The sequence below is a fragment of the Chroicocephalus ridibundus genome, chromosome 1, assembly GCF_963924245.1.
Source record: "Chroicocephalus ridibundus chromosome 1, bChrRid1.1, whole genome shotgun sequence".
NCBI classification, from domain to species: domain Eukaryota; kingdom Metazoa; phylum Chordata; class Aves; order Charadriiformes; family Laridae; genus Chroicocephalus; species Chroicocephalus ridibundus.
Window position 1 is genome coordinate 195,582,960 of NC_086284.1, and position 20,186 is coordinate 195,603,145.

The 20,186-nt window shown below is 37.7% G+C and overlaps 1 protein-coding gene across 8 annotated transcripts in view; it reads right to left on the minus strand.

Annotated features, from left to right (window-relative positions):
* Positions 1-20,186, minus strand: part of CADPS2 (calcium dependent secretion activator 2) — a 320,439-nt gene that overhangs the window by 16,447 nt on the left and 283,806 nt on the right. For all 8 annotated transcript variants that reach the window (XM_063323277.1, XM_063323280.1, XM_063323282.1 and 5 more), the window contains 4 exons: positions 20,034-20,108; positions 16,486-16,569; positions 16,333-16,365; positions 6,648-6,755 (listed from right to left, as the gene is read on the minus strand). In XM_063323277.1, coding sequence (XP_063179347.1) covers positions 6,648-6,755; positions 16,333-16,365; positions 16,486-16,569; positions 20,034-20,108 — 300 coding nt within the window. The remainder of the gene's footprint in view (positions 1-6,647; positions 6,756-16,332; positions 16,366-16,485; positions 16,570-20,033; positions 20,109-20,186) is intronic.

Below are 20,186 nucleotides of genomic sequence, written 5' to 3' on the forward strand. Positions count from 1 at the left end.
TTTTCTTAATTAGTCACAGCTAATTAGTGTTCTGGCATAGACAAGTAATCAGAAATGTCAGAGCTGCAAGGCTACATCTCCCTAATCCTTTGATAATAATTTAGCCTCCTGGGAGGGCCTCAAGCTGCGGTAAGTAGTGGCTGACAATAAGGCAAAATTAGGTGGGCAGCAGACCATTAGGATAGAAAAATAAAAAGCACTACCAAATCCTGCTGAGCACCATCAGGCAACTAACTACACTGCCAGATGAGGTGCCTGTTTAAGCCTGTGTTGTTAATTAGCTGATTCTACCAGACCTGCCACATATGTCCAGGTGCATCATGCAAAGATGTGTATTTCTGGGTTTGCGCCAAAGGACAATTTTGCACTGTGATCAAATTTCAAGAATCTGAGAAAGAAGCCCACATATTTCTTGAAGATTATTCTGAGTTATCAAAGAAATAAGAAGATCAACAAGCTACAATCCATTTTTGTCGAGTCTCTTTTAAGTAATTAGGCACGGTCCTCTCATGTTTCTCGGAGGTTAATACAAACACAGCTTTTGATTCAAATGTGGCCTTTAACCAGTCCTACCTAGTCTCGACTTGCTGAAGTTGCCTTGGCATATAATCTAGATCAAAAAGTAGACCTTTTGTCAAACCACACACTCGCAAATAATTACATAACAATGAAAATGAGGATTACTTATTACAATTAACGTGACAGGAAGCAATTTGAGAATGAGGAAAAAAAAAATCACAATTGAAGTTTTCTAGAAAAACATTGTCGATTACTAAATACTACAGTAATGGTGCTTTTGAGGTAGACACGGGCAGCACAAGGAGCTGGTACTACAGAAAACTCTCACATTTAAAATAAACGTTCCTTTTAGCTGTGCAACACCAACCGAAGATTAACCCACTTGCCAGGGAGAAGCATTTGCACATGTTTAACACATATTTTTGTAAAAGGTCAGAAAACTTACAGAAATGATGCAATTGAATAAAGGATTTGCTAAAAATGTACTTGCTGATACGACGGCAAACAGAAATGAATGAGATGAGCACTTCATATCTCCATTTAGGCTTAGAATGAAGTGCATGTCATAGTAATCTTTGGAGAATAATTACTACCTCAAATAATCTCAAGTACATCATTGAACTTAAATCGTCCATCCCTGCTACTAATGGAAAAGGAAAATAACGGTTGTGATACGGCAACAATACTACCATTTAATTCACATTCCAGATAAAATACAAGCATTTTTTCGACAGAAAAAGAATATCGCATTACATCCGAACTTTTGAAATACAAAAGCCAAAAGCAGCTACGTAAATCTGGGATGCTTAAGCATCTATACTACTCAGAAAGACACTCAGTCTTTCTGCACTCCGAAGAAAGTTGTACGACTTCCTTGCCATGCAGATCTCTTAGCCGCACAAGGCCACAACCCCAAGGATGTTCTCCTACACGAGCAGCCCTTGTGAAGGCAACAGAACCACTCAGTCACACCACACCAGTTTAACACCCAGAAGAGATGGGCAATCAGGGCCACAGTCAACACCTGCTAGCAGGTGCCACTCGTACAAGATAAAGACAGGACCGGTTTGTCTATGCCGACCTTTCCAGGATGAGCATTCTGGCTATTTTATGTGTTTATGGTACGCTTGTGCACAAGTTTCCGAGAAATTAAAGACTAAAAAAATTGGAAAACCTTTCAGTTGTATCAACGGCTAAACATTGATGTGTAAAAAGTGTTCTCTTAAACCATTCTTTATTTCTCAAAGCAGCAATCAATTACTGCATAAAGATTTCATTTCACATACAGTCTTAATAAAATTAGAATCACGTATCTTTTTACACTGTAAGTTTTTCACAACAGACCCAACACAACCTACGAGATAATGCTCTTGATGGCAAAGAAATCAAGAATGGTTTTGAAGGGAAAATGTTTGAAATAATTTTTTTGTGTGTGCTCAGACAAGAATATCCATATTTCTTGTGCAACTAACAGCTACAAGAAAGTGAGAATCTACCAAAGTCGCACTTAGGAACTATACATTACTACAGAAAATAAGTATTGCATCGATGTTTTAAACAGTGCTTGATGCAAAATGACTTATCTTTTTTTAAGCTGGTTTGTTAACAAAGTACAATTTTGTTTTAAAGGAAAACAGTTTTTAATCTGTAAGTCTAACGTAATTTAAAATGCTCAGGAGTTCAAGACTCACTAGTCCCATCTTAAAAATTCAGGTAGAAACATGAATCTAAGTCTAGCCATTGATGATAACACAGCATGTTTACGGACACAGCACCGTATTTATTAAGGTTACTGGTAAAACTCTCATTGATTTTGACAGTCTAGAACCAGACTCTGTGGGAACTTCACAGTTGGATATTTTTTAAATCTGTTATTTTTGCGATCAGATACACACTATTGTTCTTTGATAGGCTGCACAAATGTTCTTACATCATCCATCAAGCACATTATAAGAGGGGCCTTAATAATAATAATTTGTAATATTTTAGATTTATTCTAGGTTTGTGTAATTCTATCCTAAAGACTTCATTTTCCTGTTCACCAACTGCTGTTTTTACAGCCTTTTCTGAAAATAAGTATTTTTCAAATGCTGATTCAAAAAAAAAAAAAAAGAAATTAAAGTACAACTTTGTTTCTAAAACATTTTACTACACATTATTTTGAAAACTGAGTTCTTGGTTTAAGTGATAAAACTTTAAAAACGCTTTTGGAGGTGATGGGGCGATGCTTTAATTCCTAATTAAAAATTGTAATCATTAAAAACCACTGTAGTGCCTGTCTGTCTTCATGATTTAGTGTTATACATTGAATCTACCTGAGTCACTGCAGCACTAATGTTAGAAAAGTTTGCTTTATTTTATTAGAGCAACTTTTATTAGAGAAACTTGTCCCAATGTAACTTCATTGTCTCAGTTTACTTCAGTGGAGTATGAGACTGGAAGGAATCACACGGATCATGCATTGAGCATGGAGCAGACACTTAACCCAGAGCTGCTACAGACCATCCACATGTACAACGTGTTACAAAACCTTCTTACTGCTCTTTAAGATCCGTGGTGTTAAAAACAAACAAGCAAACAAAAAAGCCCCTCACAACTGTAAGCTCTTATAGCAAGAGAGGAGGAGATAAATGTCCTGAGTTCCTGTGACATGAAGGAATTTTGATAGGTAAAATTCCCAGCAGATCTTAGGAAGAAGACCATGTCCCAGACCGCAAAGGAAGACAAAACGTACTAAGAGTCTCCGGCAGACTGACCAAGCAAAAACTCTGTGACTCCAAATCTGGTGATTAATTTTGAGAACAAGAAGACGGCACACTGACCTGAGAGAGACCAGCGCTATCAGGCGCACCAAGCTGTATTGTTCTGCGTGCTGTCTGTACCCCTTCTGGAGGAGGTAAGAACGACATGCACCCAGAAGCCAAGTTTGTCAGAGGAAAGGAAGGAAAAAAATAACCACCTTCATTCTGCTGCATGATCAGCAGAGGTACTGAAGCATAGGACTTAAATGGCTTAAAAATGACACAGAAAAAACTAGCAGCCCAGTCTTCTTTCCAAGTCCCCTGGAGATCTGAGCCTCTCTCATATGTAAGGATTCATATCACAAGCTTAAATTCCACTCTCCTGATTTTCACATTTTGTATAGCGTGGCAGCCCTTTTCCAGGCTTATCAAGCACCATAAAAAAAGCACATTTTTTTGTCTTCTCCTTAGTTTGAGACTTCTCAGGTTGATAGAAAATTTTCCAACTTCTAGCCTTAACATATTGTGACCCACTGGCAGATATTTGTACTTGTATCAATACTATTCTTAAATTTGAATGATCTTTGTTATGATAGACATCCTGTTCTCTTGGTCACTGTAATAGTTGTTACTATATCAGCCCTGAATCAAGTTAATGAAATCTGCACAAGTAGTGTGTAATTATACATTTTTTGCCATTAAAATAGTGTCCGAGGCCTGATCTTGTCTATATTCACAACTAACACCTCTAGCACACAGAACAGACATTTTTTTTTGGTTATTCTGGATGAGATGTTTCCTTGGCTGAAGCACAGATACGCACTTTTCCTATTTTGCTTGGCTGATTTCTTATCTGATACAAATATAACGTATTTTAAGGGGAAATCAACTGTGATCTACAACTGTACCCAGTTGAATGGCTTGAAGTATACTTACATAAAAATGTGAATATATTTTATTCTTTCTATTGAAATAGAACTCGATAGAATTGAATTTATAAACAGTACCTAGGTTTTGTTATATCACTAATTTAAAAAAAAATTTCGAAAAATCCCGGGCAAAATCTTGCTCAATCATACTGCTCTAAATCTGTACTAATCTCAGGAAAGGTGAGTTAACACAGTGAGATGCCCTTGGTTTAAATTTCTGCACTCTATTAGCTTACATATTTGTTAATGCTTTTATCTGAATCTGTCCAATTGTGTCCATCTCTTAGTGTGATGTTATGTAGAAACGTGACACCACCATATATAAATGAAAATAAAGGTACAAATAGGTATTTGATACACAGAATGCTTATAATGCACATCTTTTTTTCTTTCTTTACAGCTATAAGCATTGGCCATGACAGCATCCAATGCGTACTGCTGAGTAGAAGAGGACAGGAATGGTTTTGCGTCTCAAAGGCAAGGGCTATGTCATGACCTCTGTCCATACAGGAGATGTCTTCTTGTGCTGAAAAGCTTGATTGCTGAAATGAAACTTGGGAGAGGTCCTTGACCCATCCAAACCCAATTGGACTGAGGCCCTGTCCTTGGGTTAGTGCTAGTTGGCCTAACCCAAAACCAGGCCAGGAACCATGCTGCTGACTTAATGGTATGGATGATCACTTGCTAGTTCTCAGGCCTGTGCCCAGGCCCTGGCCAGTTTATTGCTATGGACATAGCCTAAGGCTTGGTCCAATCCCACTACAGCAACAAAGTCAATGTGGTCTCTCCAGTGAGAGTTAGACTTGGCCTTAGGCACACACTTTTATTAACATTCAGCAAATTACAACATAAGCAAAAATAACCCCAAAGAAAAACAAAAAATAGAAACTTGAAAATGAAACATATGCTTGCAGATTCAGTGCAAAAGCAAACTGAAGCAGAAGTTGCTAATATGGTTTTAGTACTTTGTGAAGGTGCCAGCTGGATGGATGATAATTTTTCTACCCCTGCAGGGCATCAAAGCTTTTATAAAATCATTCTTTTCACACATATTAGCACTTAGCTTATTAAAACAGATGATACTTTTTTTCGTAAAGCTGCCTGGGAGTGTCTGGAAATATAAAATCTGAGAGATAAGTCTCATTTTGACCACCCAGTCTAACAAACAACAAACACTGACATGACATACCATGGCTGAGAGTCTATGTTATGGGACCTTCTGTGACTGCCACAACTGTAGTGTCACAGTAAAGGCTGTGAATTGCTGTTATGAAAACATTTGCTGTAACTTGCATAATTAAATGAAACTGCCAGCAAAGCTTTCTAAAATACTTAGGAGATGACACACAAATAAATACATTTCAAAGTCTGTATTATGTTCCAGAATTTGTTTTGTAATGAATTGCATTGCACGGTGCCAGAGATGACTCTTTCCCTGTTCAAATTCCTACATAATTATAAGTGACTGACATCATTGTCATGTAAATTTATCCAAGTTTATAATAAAATAACTCTTATTTTAGACATATTTTACATGCGTAGTGCTTTGAATTTATACAGAAGGTACAATTTCAGCTGCCAAACACCTTCTCCTTTAGACAAGTCTGAAAGGGACATACTAGACATAAATTAGTGGTTCAACTTGAAGGAGCAGAAATATGTCCAAGGGTGTTGCTAGTAGGTAGGCCTTAAAGGCCTTAAAGGAGAGCCTTGTACAAGGAAAATTCTGGTAGAGTAGGTGATCATTTCTAACAAAAGGAGGAGGAATCAGGGCAAAAGAATGAATGGAGGGAGGCTGCGGCAGCCAGTATCGAAGGTGAGGGAAATTATTGCAAAGATACAGGCTGGCTAGCAATGTGTGGGCCTCGAGGACAAGCGTTACTCTGAGCTTGCAGAAGCAGGATTAGAATTTTGAAAATGAGTTTGACAATTCAATAAATGTTTGGCCAACCTTAAGAATTTATAAATATTAAACTTAAAATCCATAAAACAAAATTCTAAAAGTCATTCCATGAAAGTACCAGTCAAACCCATACGTGTATCTGGCATAACTGGCCTCTTTCTGTATACAAGCAGGCAGTGATACGTACAAGTTCTTTATTTAGGGAAATGAGGTCTGCAATGGAGTCCACAAACCACACCAATCCCATTCTCTCCATTAACACATTCAAAATCAGAAGATGGAATAAAATTGGGCTACTCACAGTGGAAAAATTACTATTTCAAATAATAATCTTCTATCAGTTTTGTTTATGCCTTCTAGCAATTAAAAGTTTAATGCAGAAAATGTTTAAAGAAAGCCCCCCCTTGACAGCTCAAGATGGTAAATAAAAAGCAAACGAAAAAAATGATTGATAGGGAAGACCATCTGAATGGCTTGTTTAATATCATAAAAATGAGGCTTATCCCTTCTGATGTAGTAGTGATACCAGCAAGCTCTGCAAGGGTAGTTACTTACATCAAATAACTTCTCTATGTACATTTCCTCATTGACCTTTTCTCGAAGTATATCCTGGTTTTGTCGAACAAACATAATGTAGGTGTCTGCTAGATCCATCCCTGGTTTCTGTGGAAACACAAAGTAAGGGGGAAAAGTAGTGGGAAGGGAAAGAGACAGACCACTAAACAACTAAGACTTATAAGAAGTTAAACATAATGAAAACTGAGATTCTGTTACAATGTTCACATATGTATAAACCGTATTTACTAAAACTGCTGTGAATTCTGGGTTAGTTACCAAGTTCAGGAGGGTTCACTATTAATAAAGTTCTCAGTGTTATAATTTATGAGTACTTTGAGTCATAAATACTCATTGCCATAAGTAATGTAATGAAGTCTTGGCTATGGTAATGGCAATGGCAAACGGACATTTTCCCCTTTTTTGTTAGTGAGGATCTCAGAGCTACTCCACCCTTAAGGTCCAGATCCTGCTATCCCATTCAGAAAAGGGTTAAAAATAGCATTCAGTTCCTTTTGCATCGCCTCAGATCTGTTGCGATTTGCTTCCAATGTACAGCTGAATTCGGTGTTTGAGGTCAGCTTCTCCTAATTCCGATTCAAACTAAGTTCAAGCATTTCCCTGAGAGCAACGGCATAAAAAGGCTGGTATGAGAGCAGACCCGTATCCCTATTTTTTGAAACTGTTGCACTGGCACAATCAGTGCAGAGGATGGGAAGGCGCAAGCAATTCAGCAAACTGAATTGTTTCCCTTCTTGTACCAATCTATGTTCTGGATGAATAGCAGAGTAGGCATAATTTTCATACCACACTCCAAACGTGGGACAGGCTAGGCTATGTCGTGTGTATGTGAATACTATGTCAGGCCAGCCAGAGTGGTGGCTGCAACTGCTCTCTCCTGCCCAACGGGGACCTCTGGACCTCTGTAGCCACAAAATGTTTTTCCACACACTAACGCCCCTGACAGCCAGCAACATCCCCTTTCCTGGCAGCGTTATGCAGAGCTAGTCAGGAATTCATCTTTCTCTAACAGGAACCAAGAATGAACATAAGCACTTTGGAAAGTCTTCTGTAAATGCCCTCTGTGTCAGCAAGTCTGTAAAACTATCACTTGCTCCCAAATAATAGTTTATGAAGCTCGTGGCATGAGAAATAAGGCTAAGTTTTATAATACTTTACAGTAAGCCTTGGCACAAAGGTATTTATAAAGGATTCATGTCCTAAGACTGACTCTGTACAGAATAATTAAGAGCTCTAGGGAAGGAGGATGAAAGCAGCGATACCCAGTCCCTGAATTCCCAGGCATAAATCATCTCTGTTTCTCAGAAGTTGTTATTGTCTGAAAACAGCATACGTATAAAGCTGTAAAATAATTAGCACATTTTAAAGGTCTGTATGCATAAACATGCTCATACAGTTAAAATATTTACCTATGATTATATATTAAGGCTTCCCTTCCAGTCTACAAGTGGCTAACTTCTATTTTTTCTCATTCTTTATTATCTTGTATGTAATATATTATAATGTATATGAACAGGTCTGAGCACAAGAGGGAAGGAAAGGTGCAACATGCCCAAACTAATACCCGTCTAGAAACTGCCATTACAATAGCAGGATGAGAACTCCTTCTCCTCAAAACTGCAGTGAGTGAAACCTCCTGGATCATAAGCTTCATCTCTTTTTTCCTGAATCTACCATGGATGCATATAGGAATATGATCCAAAAAAAGAAGATTTTCTTTTTCATTTATACATGTGCATCAATGGCAGTTTAATTTCTTAAAAGTAACAGTTAAATGGGGTGGTTTAGTATCTCCAAACCTCACACTGAAAAACTGATATGTCTCCTGCACATTTGGACTGGTCATTCCAGAGGCAATGACAACTCATTTCAAAAACTTATCACATACATACGTGCCTACATGAAACTCTTAAGAGAAAAGCAGGACCATCTACCTTTACACCTGAGTTACACACCTTGATCCTAAGCATAGAAATAAGAATGTACGATTACAATAGATAAAACAGTTCTCTGTTGGAAAACCCAGTTCATGGAAATTAGTAAATTTCCTTCATAAAAATGTGCCTTCACTAAAATGTGACAGAAATGTTTTTAAATTAAGTTTTATGCAAAGGAGATTCAAAACAGAAAGCTCCATGTGTTACCTTAGTATACTCATTTGTGATGGTAGAAAAGAATACAACCAGTGCTGAAACCTTATGTACTTTCTAAAACCTGATATGCAATTTATAGGAATTGGACTAGTTTTAATTCGGAGGGATAATGGGAAAATATTTTGAAATCTCCAGGGGTGAGTGAAGGAGATAATCTAACAAATCAAAGAATGATTACAGTTTTTGGAGATACGTATTCAAATGTGTAAATGAATCTTTCACTGAAGGCTAAAACCTAATGGTTCTCCAATTCACGCAATTTTTTCTGTTACTAAGTTCAATAAAAAATGTTCATCTTGCAGACAGCCAAAGCTAGAAAAATAACATTTCCCATCACCATTAACTCTCCCCTTATCTTTGAGATGTTTACCTAGTCTTGAAGCTGTGACATATGGGAATTTCACACCTAGTGAATATATTTTCGTGTAGCTTGTGGCACAGGAGTGTAATCATTAAAAGAATATACACAAGTAAGAGTAACTGCAACAGCTGGTGACATTTACCAATTAGAATTACAGTTCTTTAAAACACTTCATCCTTCTTTAATGTGTGCAGGATAATTATCTTTGAAATTGCTGTGGAAAAAAAAATTAATTTTCCTTTTAAACAGTGTCTGCCTACAGTAGAAATATGTCTGGGTAAGGAAGATTATCAATACTCCAACAGTATGACTCTGTTTTAAAACCTCACCAAAATCATTGCAAATTAACCATCTTTGCTCATGGTGGTCAAAACACATGTTAAACATTGAACGAAGCCAACAGTATATCAAATACTTCATTATCTCTCCATATTGCGTACATTGAATTTATTTGTTTTCTCTAAACGTGTGAAAGAAGAAAAGAAAGCTATTATAAGCATCAAAACAGGCGTAGTGCTATATATTTAATGTTTTAACTTTTTTAAATAGAGATTATATTAGATGGGAACCTCTGATTACATGATCCTCTGTTGCTCTATTTTGGATTATTAAACTTCATTAAAAAAAACCCCGGTTAATATAGAATAACCCCCCCCAAACAATAATTAAGCAATTGGATGCACCTTAAAAACCAAACAAATAGAAACTGAGATATATTTTAAGTAACTGTCACAGGGGGCATTTCGTTACTAACATTGGTCAGATTTAAGCAACTCAGTTTCCACATCTATACGGAATATAAAGAATTCTGCTCCCCTAAATCTCTGGCAGAACATCAGCTGAAGTTAATGGGAGAGAGTTTTTTGCACATCTTTGGGAGAAGAATTCAACCTGGTATATTTATCCGGATAAGTGTAAAAAAAAAGGTATTCTGTCTGAAAACTCCCCCAAGAAAAAAAGTGTTTTTTTATGATAGATAAAAAGTTATTGTAGGTTTGTTTTATTCAGAACAGCAGACAAGATGTTTTGCCTATCTGAAAATGAAAGAGAACCAAACAAAGAGATGAATGGAGAAACTGGAAACACAAAGACATCAAATAAAATACCAGGAAATGAAGAGCTGTAAATAGGGTTACTTTGTCGCTGGTTACACAAGTAACTGAATACACTGGCGAGTGAATGAGTTTAAACAAGGGTGTAGGCTTCAGCACATTCTTTTTTAGGGTTAATCACTAGTTAACCTGGCAAGATGAACATGCTGTTTGGGAAAAAAAAAAATAAAATCCTTGTTAATTACATACTGCAAGTGCTCTTACTTCCTGCTGCTGCACCTAATCCCACAGGTGCAGGTTGTCTCTTTGACTATTCACTGGTAGGTGGCTCCAGATCGACAGGCACTTTTTCATCTCCACAAATTCAGATAAAGAAGAAACAGCTTAACTTTCTCCCTTTAAACGGGGAAAACACTACCACAGTGTCTATTTAACAAGGAGGCAAATTTTGAAATACGTTATTCCAGTTTCCAAGATGACAGACGCTATATTATGACCGACACACATCACTCCCACTGCCAAAATCTGCCTGAGGCACCTAGCCAAAAGTACTGCGGCATTGCCTTGATTTCCAGGTGTTCATATACTTTGCTGCTGAAAGGTTTGCAGCAAGTTTAACACTGCCACTAATATTCGGCTCTTCCTACCGCAGAGATACACCTAAGTTTCTGCATTGCTCTTTGCAATGCAACAGTTTGTCACAAATCTCAATAAAAACCATGTACATTTGTAAATGCTTGAGTTACGTTTATTCTCATTTTGGCATTTGTCACAGAAGATTTCTTAGCATCAGAAAGTATTAAACAAACTTGTATTCTTGGTATTGCAAAGAAAAAAAATCTAGTTTACTGAGTTGCTATGCTGTCAAAGCACTAATGTTTCAAAGATGAGAGCAGATGTTAGAGACTAACTATATAATAACAAACTTCATCCCGTTTTGTGTTTGCTCTCCTCTCCACCCCCTTCCCCTCCCCTGCATCCTGGAGGGAGACGTTTTAACTACAGCGTGGATGTAACAATGAAATGAAAAGGAGTGATGAGCTGGAGGGGGCTATTGTGAGAAACACAGGAGCTCCTTATTCAGTGTCCACCACCAAATGAATGAGCACATTGGAAAATTTCACTGCCTGAAATTTCTCCTCTAAATACAGCAAGGCTCACAACTTGGGCTTTGGAATGACAGAATTAAAATGCCATTAAAATATTTTTTGGAATAGAAGCTACTCGTACTCATGACAAGATTCTCACTCCCTTCATTTCTTACAGATCCAAATACATAAATCACATACATCATTTGTATAATCTGTCTATTATAAAGGTAACATTTTATTCTCACGTGGTTATGAAAAATAATATTTTGCTTAAATGAAAAAATACAATGCATTTTCACTGCCTGTAATACATCTTCTTGTAGATGAAAAAGCAACCTTGGGAAAGGCTAAGCGCGTGTATTTTGAGAACTGTCACGCAGAACTTAAGCTGTGATTCTGCAAGGGTTTATGCAAGCGCTTTTTCATATATGTGTAGTTTCATTGCATTCACGGGGCAGCACAGGCGTGCAAGTGTTTGCACCAGGATCTTGATTCTGCAGTGCAAAAGGTCTTCAAAATGCTACAGTCCCTATGAAAAAATCAGGTATTAAAATACGGGGTTTCCTGCAAATAACTATGTTCTACCATGTTATTTTAACTTTCCTACTCCATTTAAGAGATATCTCAACAATACCGCTCACTCAAAACAGATGACAAAGGCCTTTCCCTCCCATTCTGCAATCGCTTGTTTTTATGGATCTGAAAACAGAAGGTCCAGTTTCCAGGTTTGGGTATACGGAAGAGGAGGAGGAGGAGGAGGCGGAGGAAGGCAGGAGAAGCCCTGAGCATGATGATAATGGCTGTTCTGTGCTCTTTATTTTCTAACAGGGGTCTCCAAGTAAATCCTGAGTAAAAATGAATGGCACAGTATGGCCACACCTGAATAAACACTCATTTCCCAGAAAAAGTCGTTTGCTTCTTAAAACCAGCTAAACGAGGCCACGCAGTACAAATGTGATATTTGGAAATGGAGGTATCTGGAAGGTCCCAATGTGTATCTGCCTGGTAGGAGGCAGAGTTCCTACTTTGGCCTCTACAGGACCCCATAAGTCAAATGCTGGCACATGTGTGAGGCCCCTTTTCATACCTTTGATCCCCGCATAAAGGCAAGAGTGGAGCGAGAGGCCTGGCATTGTGCGAGCTGTGCACTGCTGTCAGCCCTGGGTCCTTCAAATGGCCTCGCTGCACTTGGTATGACAGGTGGCCTACATGAAGTGAGGGAGGATTAGGTTCCTTCTGTGCCCTCTAAATGACTGGCATAGATTACCGGCGCTTACAAAGGGATTTAAACATACCTTTCTGAACAAAAAGCAGTATATAAATATGCATGTAACTGGATGCTCAATTTGTATGAGTAATTGCTCTGGTTGTATTTGTAAATGAGGCAAATGTGTGTAGAAATGACCAGCCAGAGACACAATTATTCGTGTGGAAAACTGACTTACATGATGAGAAACTGAACACAATGAAATTGTCTACATGATTGAGGAATAATAATCATTTGAGATTAACAATACACATTTTTCTTGCCCTCAATTCTACTGCATTCTTTCCCTGTTATCATTAATTAACGGGCTTTGTGAAGAGAATATTAAAAAAAAAAAAGGAAAAAAATCAGACACATTGTACTTCTATATCTCCTAAGGATTGCTTGAGCTTTAAGAGAAACTAATGAAAGAGTTATAGTGGATTTGGCTGAGTTGTTTTAAAAAAAAATCAACTCCTGCATTCCCAAACATCAAAACACAGCATTAACAAGAGAAAAAACTGCATCCTTCATGCACTGCTTATATTTGTAATGTTTGTGTTATTTTCCTCCAAACGTTTGGTTTCTTTCATGTGCACAGTAGCCACAATTTCTTCATTTCAGAGTCTAGCGTACTGTGACAATTACCAACAAAAAGAGTGCAATAGCAACTAGTTTTTTCTTCATTATTTTCAGGAAATCATAAGCCATTATTGTTGTTACTCTTCTTCGTCTGTGTTATTTTGCACTGTTTCTAGTATTTCTGTTGGTGTTTCAATTACCAGAACACACAGAGTGTCCATATAGCCCTATACGCAATGGCTGGGGAAAGCAATGAGAGCTCCTCGCGACTGTGTATGTCCCACTTCCTAAAGGGCATTCTGAAAAATGGAGGTTTATGTTGAATGTTTTCTTAAACAGGTTAAAAAAAAAAAAGATGATGAGACTTTTTTTGGATGGAGTTATTCATAATTCTCTGGCAAGATCAATGAATAGTAGGGTAGATACATATCTGCCAAATGAACTGCAAGTCTGTGTCTACGTTTCCCACCACGGCCCTGAGAAGTTGAGGGAGGCCTTCTGGGAAGTGTGCATCTTCGTGCCCAACTATTTAATGTCTAAAACCCCTCACAATGTTAATAGAAGTAACCTTTTCTTCAAAATGACCAAGAATCATCCAAGAATGTCCTCCTCCTTTTTGAATCCTTTATCATTTCTATTTTTATTTACCTTTTAACTTTGTTATCCCCTTTACCTCTCATGCTCTCTAAAGCATCCTGCTCAATACTACCTTCATTTTCTTCTAACATTTCTTTTGTCTAGTTAGATTCTTCTTATGTCACTATAAACCAGCATATTTTTCACTCTTTGACAAATATTGAACCTAGTAATCAAAGATCAAAAACTCTGTTGAATTCACACACTTAAAAAAAACCCCAAAGGCCTTTTGCTGCCCAACCTCCTTCTCCCCCAGATCCACCAAGTGATCAACAGCTCTGTTTCAGGGACCCCAAGGACAGCACTAAGGTGACCCAGTGAGATCCTCGAATGGAGGTGAGGCACGGGGGCAGAATGTGGTCATCTAGCAGAGTGCAGTTTTGCACGTATTTGCAAGTATATCAAAAGAAATATACTGTGGTCACGTTTAACTCACTTCCATATATGCAGCTATATGGTAAGGAGGGACAGGAAGAGATCTTAAACCGTATCAATGCAAAATACAGCCACATGAGGCATTTAATTTGCTTCAGTGGAGGCTTGCTAGGTTGCGATCACACGACCAAGAGCTCAGCATAAATTCCTCACCCTGTGCCGCTCTCCACTTCTCACTTCAATTGCGAGCCCAGGAGATGACCTTGCAACGTGATGACTTAGAGCCTCCTTTTGCAGTTGGAATTTGTAACTTCCACAACCGGTGATTTTAGGCCCTATTCAGACTGGACACTCACTGTCAGTTGTGACAGTAACAGCTCTTTGTGGCCTCAACTGCATCTTCACGAGGGGAAGAATGTGAAGAAGCAAAACCAAACCCCTGCCTATCAAAGTTCTTCAACCCAGCAGAAATGTCCTCCAGAATTTGGAAAATGTTTGCTCGGTCAGATCCACAGTCTCCCTGAAGTACTGTTTACACCTGTAGTTTACAACTGTAGTACTACAGTCCAGTTCACACCTTGGGCTATGGGAGAGGTGTGTGGGATAGCTGAAAAGCCAAAGGGCTGTTAAAATGCAAGGAGTCTGACAGCCTGTCTATAATCTGGTCGTCTCTTCAGGCCAAGCAACACCATTCGGTGAGTATGACAAAGGCAACGGGGCTCCAGCAACCACCTCCCTGCTCTGCCTTCCCCTCTCTCCAGAGCAGTGCATCCCTCTGCGATCTGATTCACAACATTCCCCTCAGCTTGTGGCAAAGGTATTTTTCAGTCTCATCTTTATCATGAACTTCAACATCAACATGTCCAGGCCAATGGTAAAAGACTTTGACATCTCCTTCTCATAGCTATTCTATGTTATTTGGAGAGTTTTTCATGGCACCTGAAAGAAGTCAACGAATTTCTAGTTTGTTCAGTAATTTTTTTCTTTAGGTTTTTCAGTCTTAAGTGCCTCAGCAAGGACCTTTTGCAGCAGCTCCACAGCACAATATATTAACAAGAGGTATTCTAAATTAACTGGATTTGATATGAGGTCATTCCTTTGAATGCAAGATTGTGTTTTATAAAACACAAGAGCATTTATACAATTCAACAAAGTCCATACGTAACCAAATAAAAAAAAGATTCTGAAAACAGCATCCAAACAGAAATGTTACAAGTTGTTATCTTATGAATAAAGCTAATATAAGGATAGCAAAATAACAAATTCCAGAAACAGAGATTTTTCCTTTTATTTAGTATGCATGGATTTTAAAAAAACAATTAATTTAAGCTTGCAAGTATTATATTTTTGAGTATAGAACTGCTGAAAGGATTTCTAGACACCATGCAGTCTAGCATATCCAGCGTTCCTCTGTATTTGTAATTTTATCTCTTGTAAGGTCATTAACATAATAATTTTAGTCATTGTTTTGCTATGCTTGGAAAATAAGATTGTTTTAGGATCACATAAAAAAGGGATGAGAACGCCGACTTGTGAGGGAACAAAGGACATTTACTGACAGTGATAACGACAATATTTGATAACTTCTTCCTTGCTTTTTTAAAGAAAAGATATTCTTTTATGATACTCAAAATATTCTAATAGCTGAATTTTCCTTTTATACATAAAAGAGCTCCAACAGCTACTCTTCTCTTCAGTTTTTATTTATATCACACGAAGATTGCATAAGCAATGGTAAATCAAATACAGATTTAGCAAATAAGGGATTAAATAAGCAGGTTTGAGTCCTGAAGTAAAAAATCAATAAATAAGGGGTATTCAAGTATGGTGCTTTTACTTGTTGCTTATCTGGTACATTTGAACAATTTAGCCAAATGACAGAAAGACCCCTACAAAAGAATATTGAAGTTAGAATCCTCGCTCTTCCACAACTGAAAAAGTGCATTGAGAATAACCTTTATAAGCTTTGCTTTGAGAGTTACTCATTGCTTCAGGGAAATGAAATGCCCTCTCAGGGTTGTAGTGGCTGTTTAAATACTCCGTGTAAAGCTATAATGAATCTCTGTAGGAAAGCAAAATGTCAACAATAAAAAATGTAAGCTAACAAACCCCCTGTTTTTTGTATTATTATGAACACTAGAAAAAAAACTTAAAAGGGTTGTACTTACAGGAACGTCAACATACTTTGCAGCTGCTTTCACCTTTAGAAAATTAAAAATAAAACAACACACAGTAAGTGCTTATTCCTATAGATTGTGCACAGTTTCAGAATTATGCACAGAACGAAGAAGAACAGAAGCATTGTGAAGCCAAACACTTACAGTGAATGAAACTAATGATGAGAAGAAAGTGCCTTCATCGTATCTTGACAATTTAGACAGCACACCTTCTAACACTGAAACAACCTGGAGGAAAAGCACAGAGAAAAATCCAAAGTAAATATCTGGAATCAGAACGTGAGTTTTTCTTCCTCAGATTTTTGATGTTCAGCGGGGCAATGCAAACTGTAAATTTGATCACTTTCTCCACGTCACGAAGTGCTGAAATCAAAAATAACATTCTCTTTGCAGCTTCACTTATCGATCAAACTAATGGAAGTTGCTGAACCACTGCAGAAACAGAAACCCAACCCAAAAATTCTCCTGAGATGGGCCTGCTACCCAACCCACTTTGCTGCCTCTAGAACGCGTGGTTAAGGATAGGAGTGTGTGTACCCAGCATGTATTTTGGGTAGAAAACACACATTATTTTCTAGGACCACAGTTTCTAAGATCCCGGCTTCAAAGGCGGTGGAGCACAATTGTTAAAGGTGGTGATGTCGGTATCAGGTTTCTCTTATTTTTGCTATTGAATAGAAACCCAGCTCTGATTTCACCCACCAGCGTAATAGCACTACAGTTTTCTCTCCACAGCGTGTGCTATTGAACTGCTACTCCGTGGCCAAGAAGGGGCAAGAAAGTGTATGCCCCAAAGCTCTGGTGTGGTGTGGTTCCTCTCCCCCATTCTTTCACCTGTGATTCTCTGAGGAGTGCAACTCCTCAGCAAGTGGCATGAAAAGGCGTTTTTGCCAAAATGTACTTCTGACTAAAAATACATCTTATTAATTGCATTAAATATAGCCTTAATGTTTAAACTCCTCCAAATTAACCTTAAAACAAACAAATCCCCTTCTCAAATCCCTCTGTGATGTTATGTTGCCCAAGTAACTAATGGTATGTAACATAAAATATCTGCCAGCCGTTGTATTCGTGCACATTTATTTTACACATATGAATTGCTTTCCAGTTTATATAAAGATTGTTTTAAAAGTCATCCCTTGCTCCCAACACAGTCATTCCCACAACCACGAATATCATTTTATGAGTGTGAGGACAGAACAAAATTCCATCTGGCATGCTGTTAATGGGCACTGTAACAGTGTCACAACAGTGTCACCTCCAGAGGAACTGAGATCATCACTTTACAATAAGCCCTGCTCTTAACAGTTCAAGGAGCAGGAGCAAGTGCAAACCTACATTTGTCATTTATCAATCTAACCTGTCATATTTACAGTGATTAATTAAGACACCAGTACGTAGGTGCCGATCAAGGAATAAAACCACATCACGAGAGAGAGTGGCAGTTGTTTCTGCACCCCATGCACAGGATAATTACAGTCCTTTTATTAGACCAAATACCAGCCTTCTGCTTTGCCGTTGCATGCCTGTGAGAAGCTGCTGTTCATACTTCAACTCATTTTATCTGACTGGCAAGGATTTCTTCTGCAGAAGGGTGTTCAATCTTACTGTGCAAAGATCCGCCACGGCAGTGGCTGATCTCCTAAACAACATGGTGTCCACAGTGCCAACAAGCGAGTGGGACACAAAAGAACAGAAAGCAAAACATTGCAGTGTCAAGGATGTCCATTTAAACAAAAGGCTTCGTTATGAAGCTGGAAGCTTGTTTTCTGAGATCTCAGTGTATGGACGTGTGAAGCCCTAAGAGCATTTCTGCATATACCTCACATTCTCTGAATTGGTTACCCTGAGACACACTGTGCTTTGTTTCACTGTTTTGTGCTATTCCTGTGATTTGTTAAATGCTTTAACTTGGCAAGTCTTGCGTACAAAATGCACACTATAAGCTCTACCAAGTAAAGTCTCACCAAAGTGAAAGTACTCTCTTTATTTTCATAGATGATTTGCAGCTAAAAACAATGATTGAAACACTTATTCCACTGGAATGCAAAGGCAATAATACAGAGGCAAAGGCTAAAAAATAATGAAAATATATTAAACGGAAAAAGTGAACACAAACGGATATCATGCACATTGATGTGCATTTTTCCTGGCCAAAACCAACAGTGAAGCATCAGCCTTCCTCTGTGCCCTCAGAGGCTTTCTGCCTTGAAACAGCAGCAATCAGGATGTCATTGGCATTTCACATCCCAAGTGAGGAGAGGCTGGTTAAGCTTTTAATGATCAGCCAGTGACAGAATATTTGCTTCCAGATTTTGTTCAGAGATTTCAACCTCTGGTAACAGTATATGTGATAACTAACAATGCAAATCCCTCTGTATTGACAGCAGTTGTATGTAGAATTTCTTGTACATATATCCAGGAGCAATATGACCATTTTCTTCCTTCTTCTATAATCTCAGATATTAGAAAAAATAAATAATAAAAAGGTTTAACTTTTAATAGCATGATTTGCTCTGATTAAACTCCCCTTTCTTCCTCTTTCTCTTTAATAACACAAAACCATAAACTGACAGGTTAGTTTGGAGTGATGACAGGCAGCAAGTAAAACTCGAAACTGTGGAGTTGAACCATGTGTAGTTAAGTTTACATCAAAACTTTAGTGTAGAGAAAAAAAAATGTGTGGTTTCCACACATTTATCAGTAAGTGGAAATATTTTGCCTAAACTTCTACGATTCTACAAAGCCTTCCTCTTCAACTCCTGTGGAAGCATGGTGCGTGCCAATCTGAAAGGAGATTCCTGCTCCCCCCCGGCCCCTGCCAGGAAGCTGTGACAAGTGAAAACGAAGGAATGATGGAAGTATGACCAGAGTCTTATTTTTTATCACTAACTGACAAATTGTAAACGTATGGCTTATTTCTCTTACTTTGAAAATCAGGTGTTTCTGGGTAGTTTGCAATGCACAGATAACAAAACGTCTTAACAAAATCTTTCTTTTCTGTCATTATTTGCTGCGACCTTCAAACAATTAGGGACTGAAAACTTCTATATCAAGCACTTAAGATTTTTACTGGAGTAGCGATGCTACAGTAACACAAGGCATTGTTTAAGTTTTCTTCACTTATTCTCCAAGTCCCTATATCATGTCAAAACCTACTTTCTTTTTAAATATAAACCCCTTCAAAGTCAATTTCAAGAAATAACAACTTATAAAATATTTTTCAATTAAATGGTTTGTGGAACAAAATCTCATTAAAAAATTATACCGACACTCTGGATGTTGCCCATCTCCAAATACAAAATTTAAACACTACTTAGTGATAGGAAGAATGTTTTGATGTGAAAAATTAAACAAAAAATAAAACATGCTATTACTTAAAATAATATTGACATAATCAAGTCCTGCCAGTTCTACTAGCTGCTAGCAGTTCTTACGTTTAACAGAAATACAGGAGAGAAACTTATCTGATTAGCAGGTTGCACGGAAATTGTTTACCTGATAGGTTATAAAATTTAATTTTGTAAATTCAATATTATTTCCACGACTGTTTTTTACAAATCATGCTGTTGTCCCTCCCCCCCAGTCTCACTGTCTATAAAAAAACCGTGATATTTAAAGACATTTCAAAAGTTCAATAATTAGAGATACATTTTCAGCTTTGTTATAAATTAAAATCTAAATAGTTTTACCTTTGAAACAAGAAGGGAAATAATTTCTTTAACAGTTTCTTCAATCAAGTCATCTATTTTTGAATGGTATTGTTGCTGTATTTCAAAAGATAAAGAAGCATTAGCATGTATATGAACACACACTTTTGTCATAAGTCATAAATGGTACAAAGC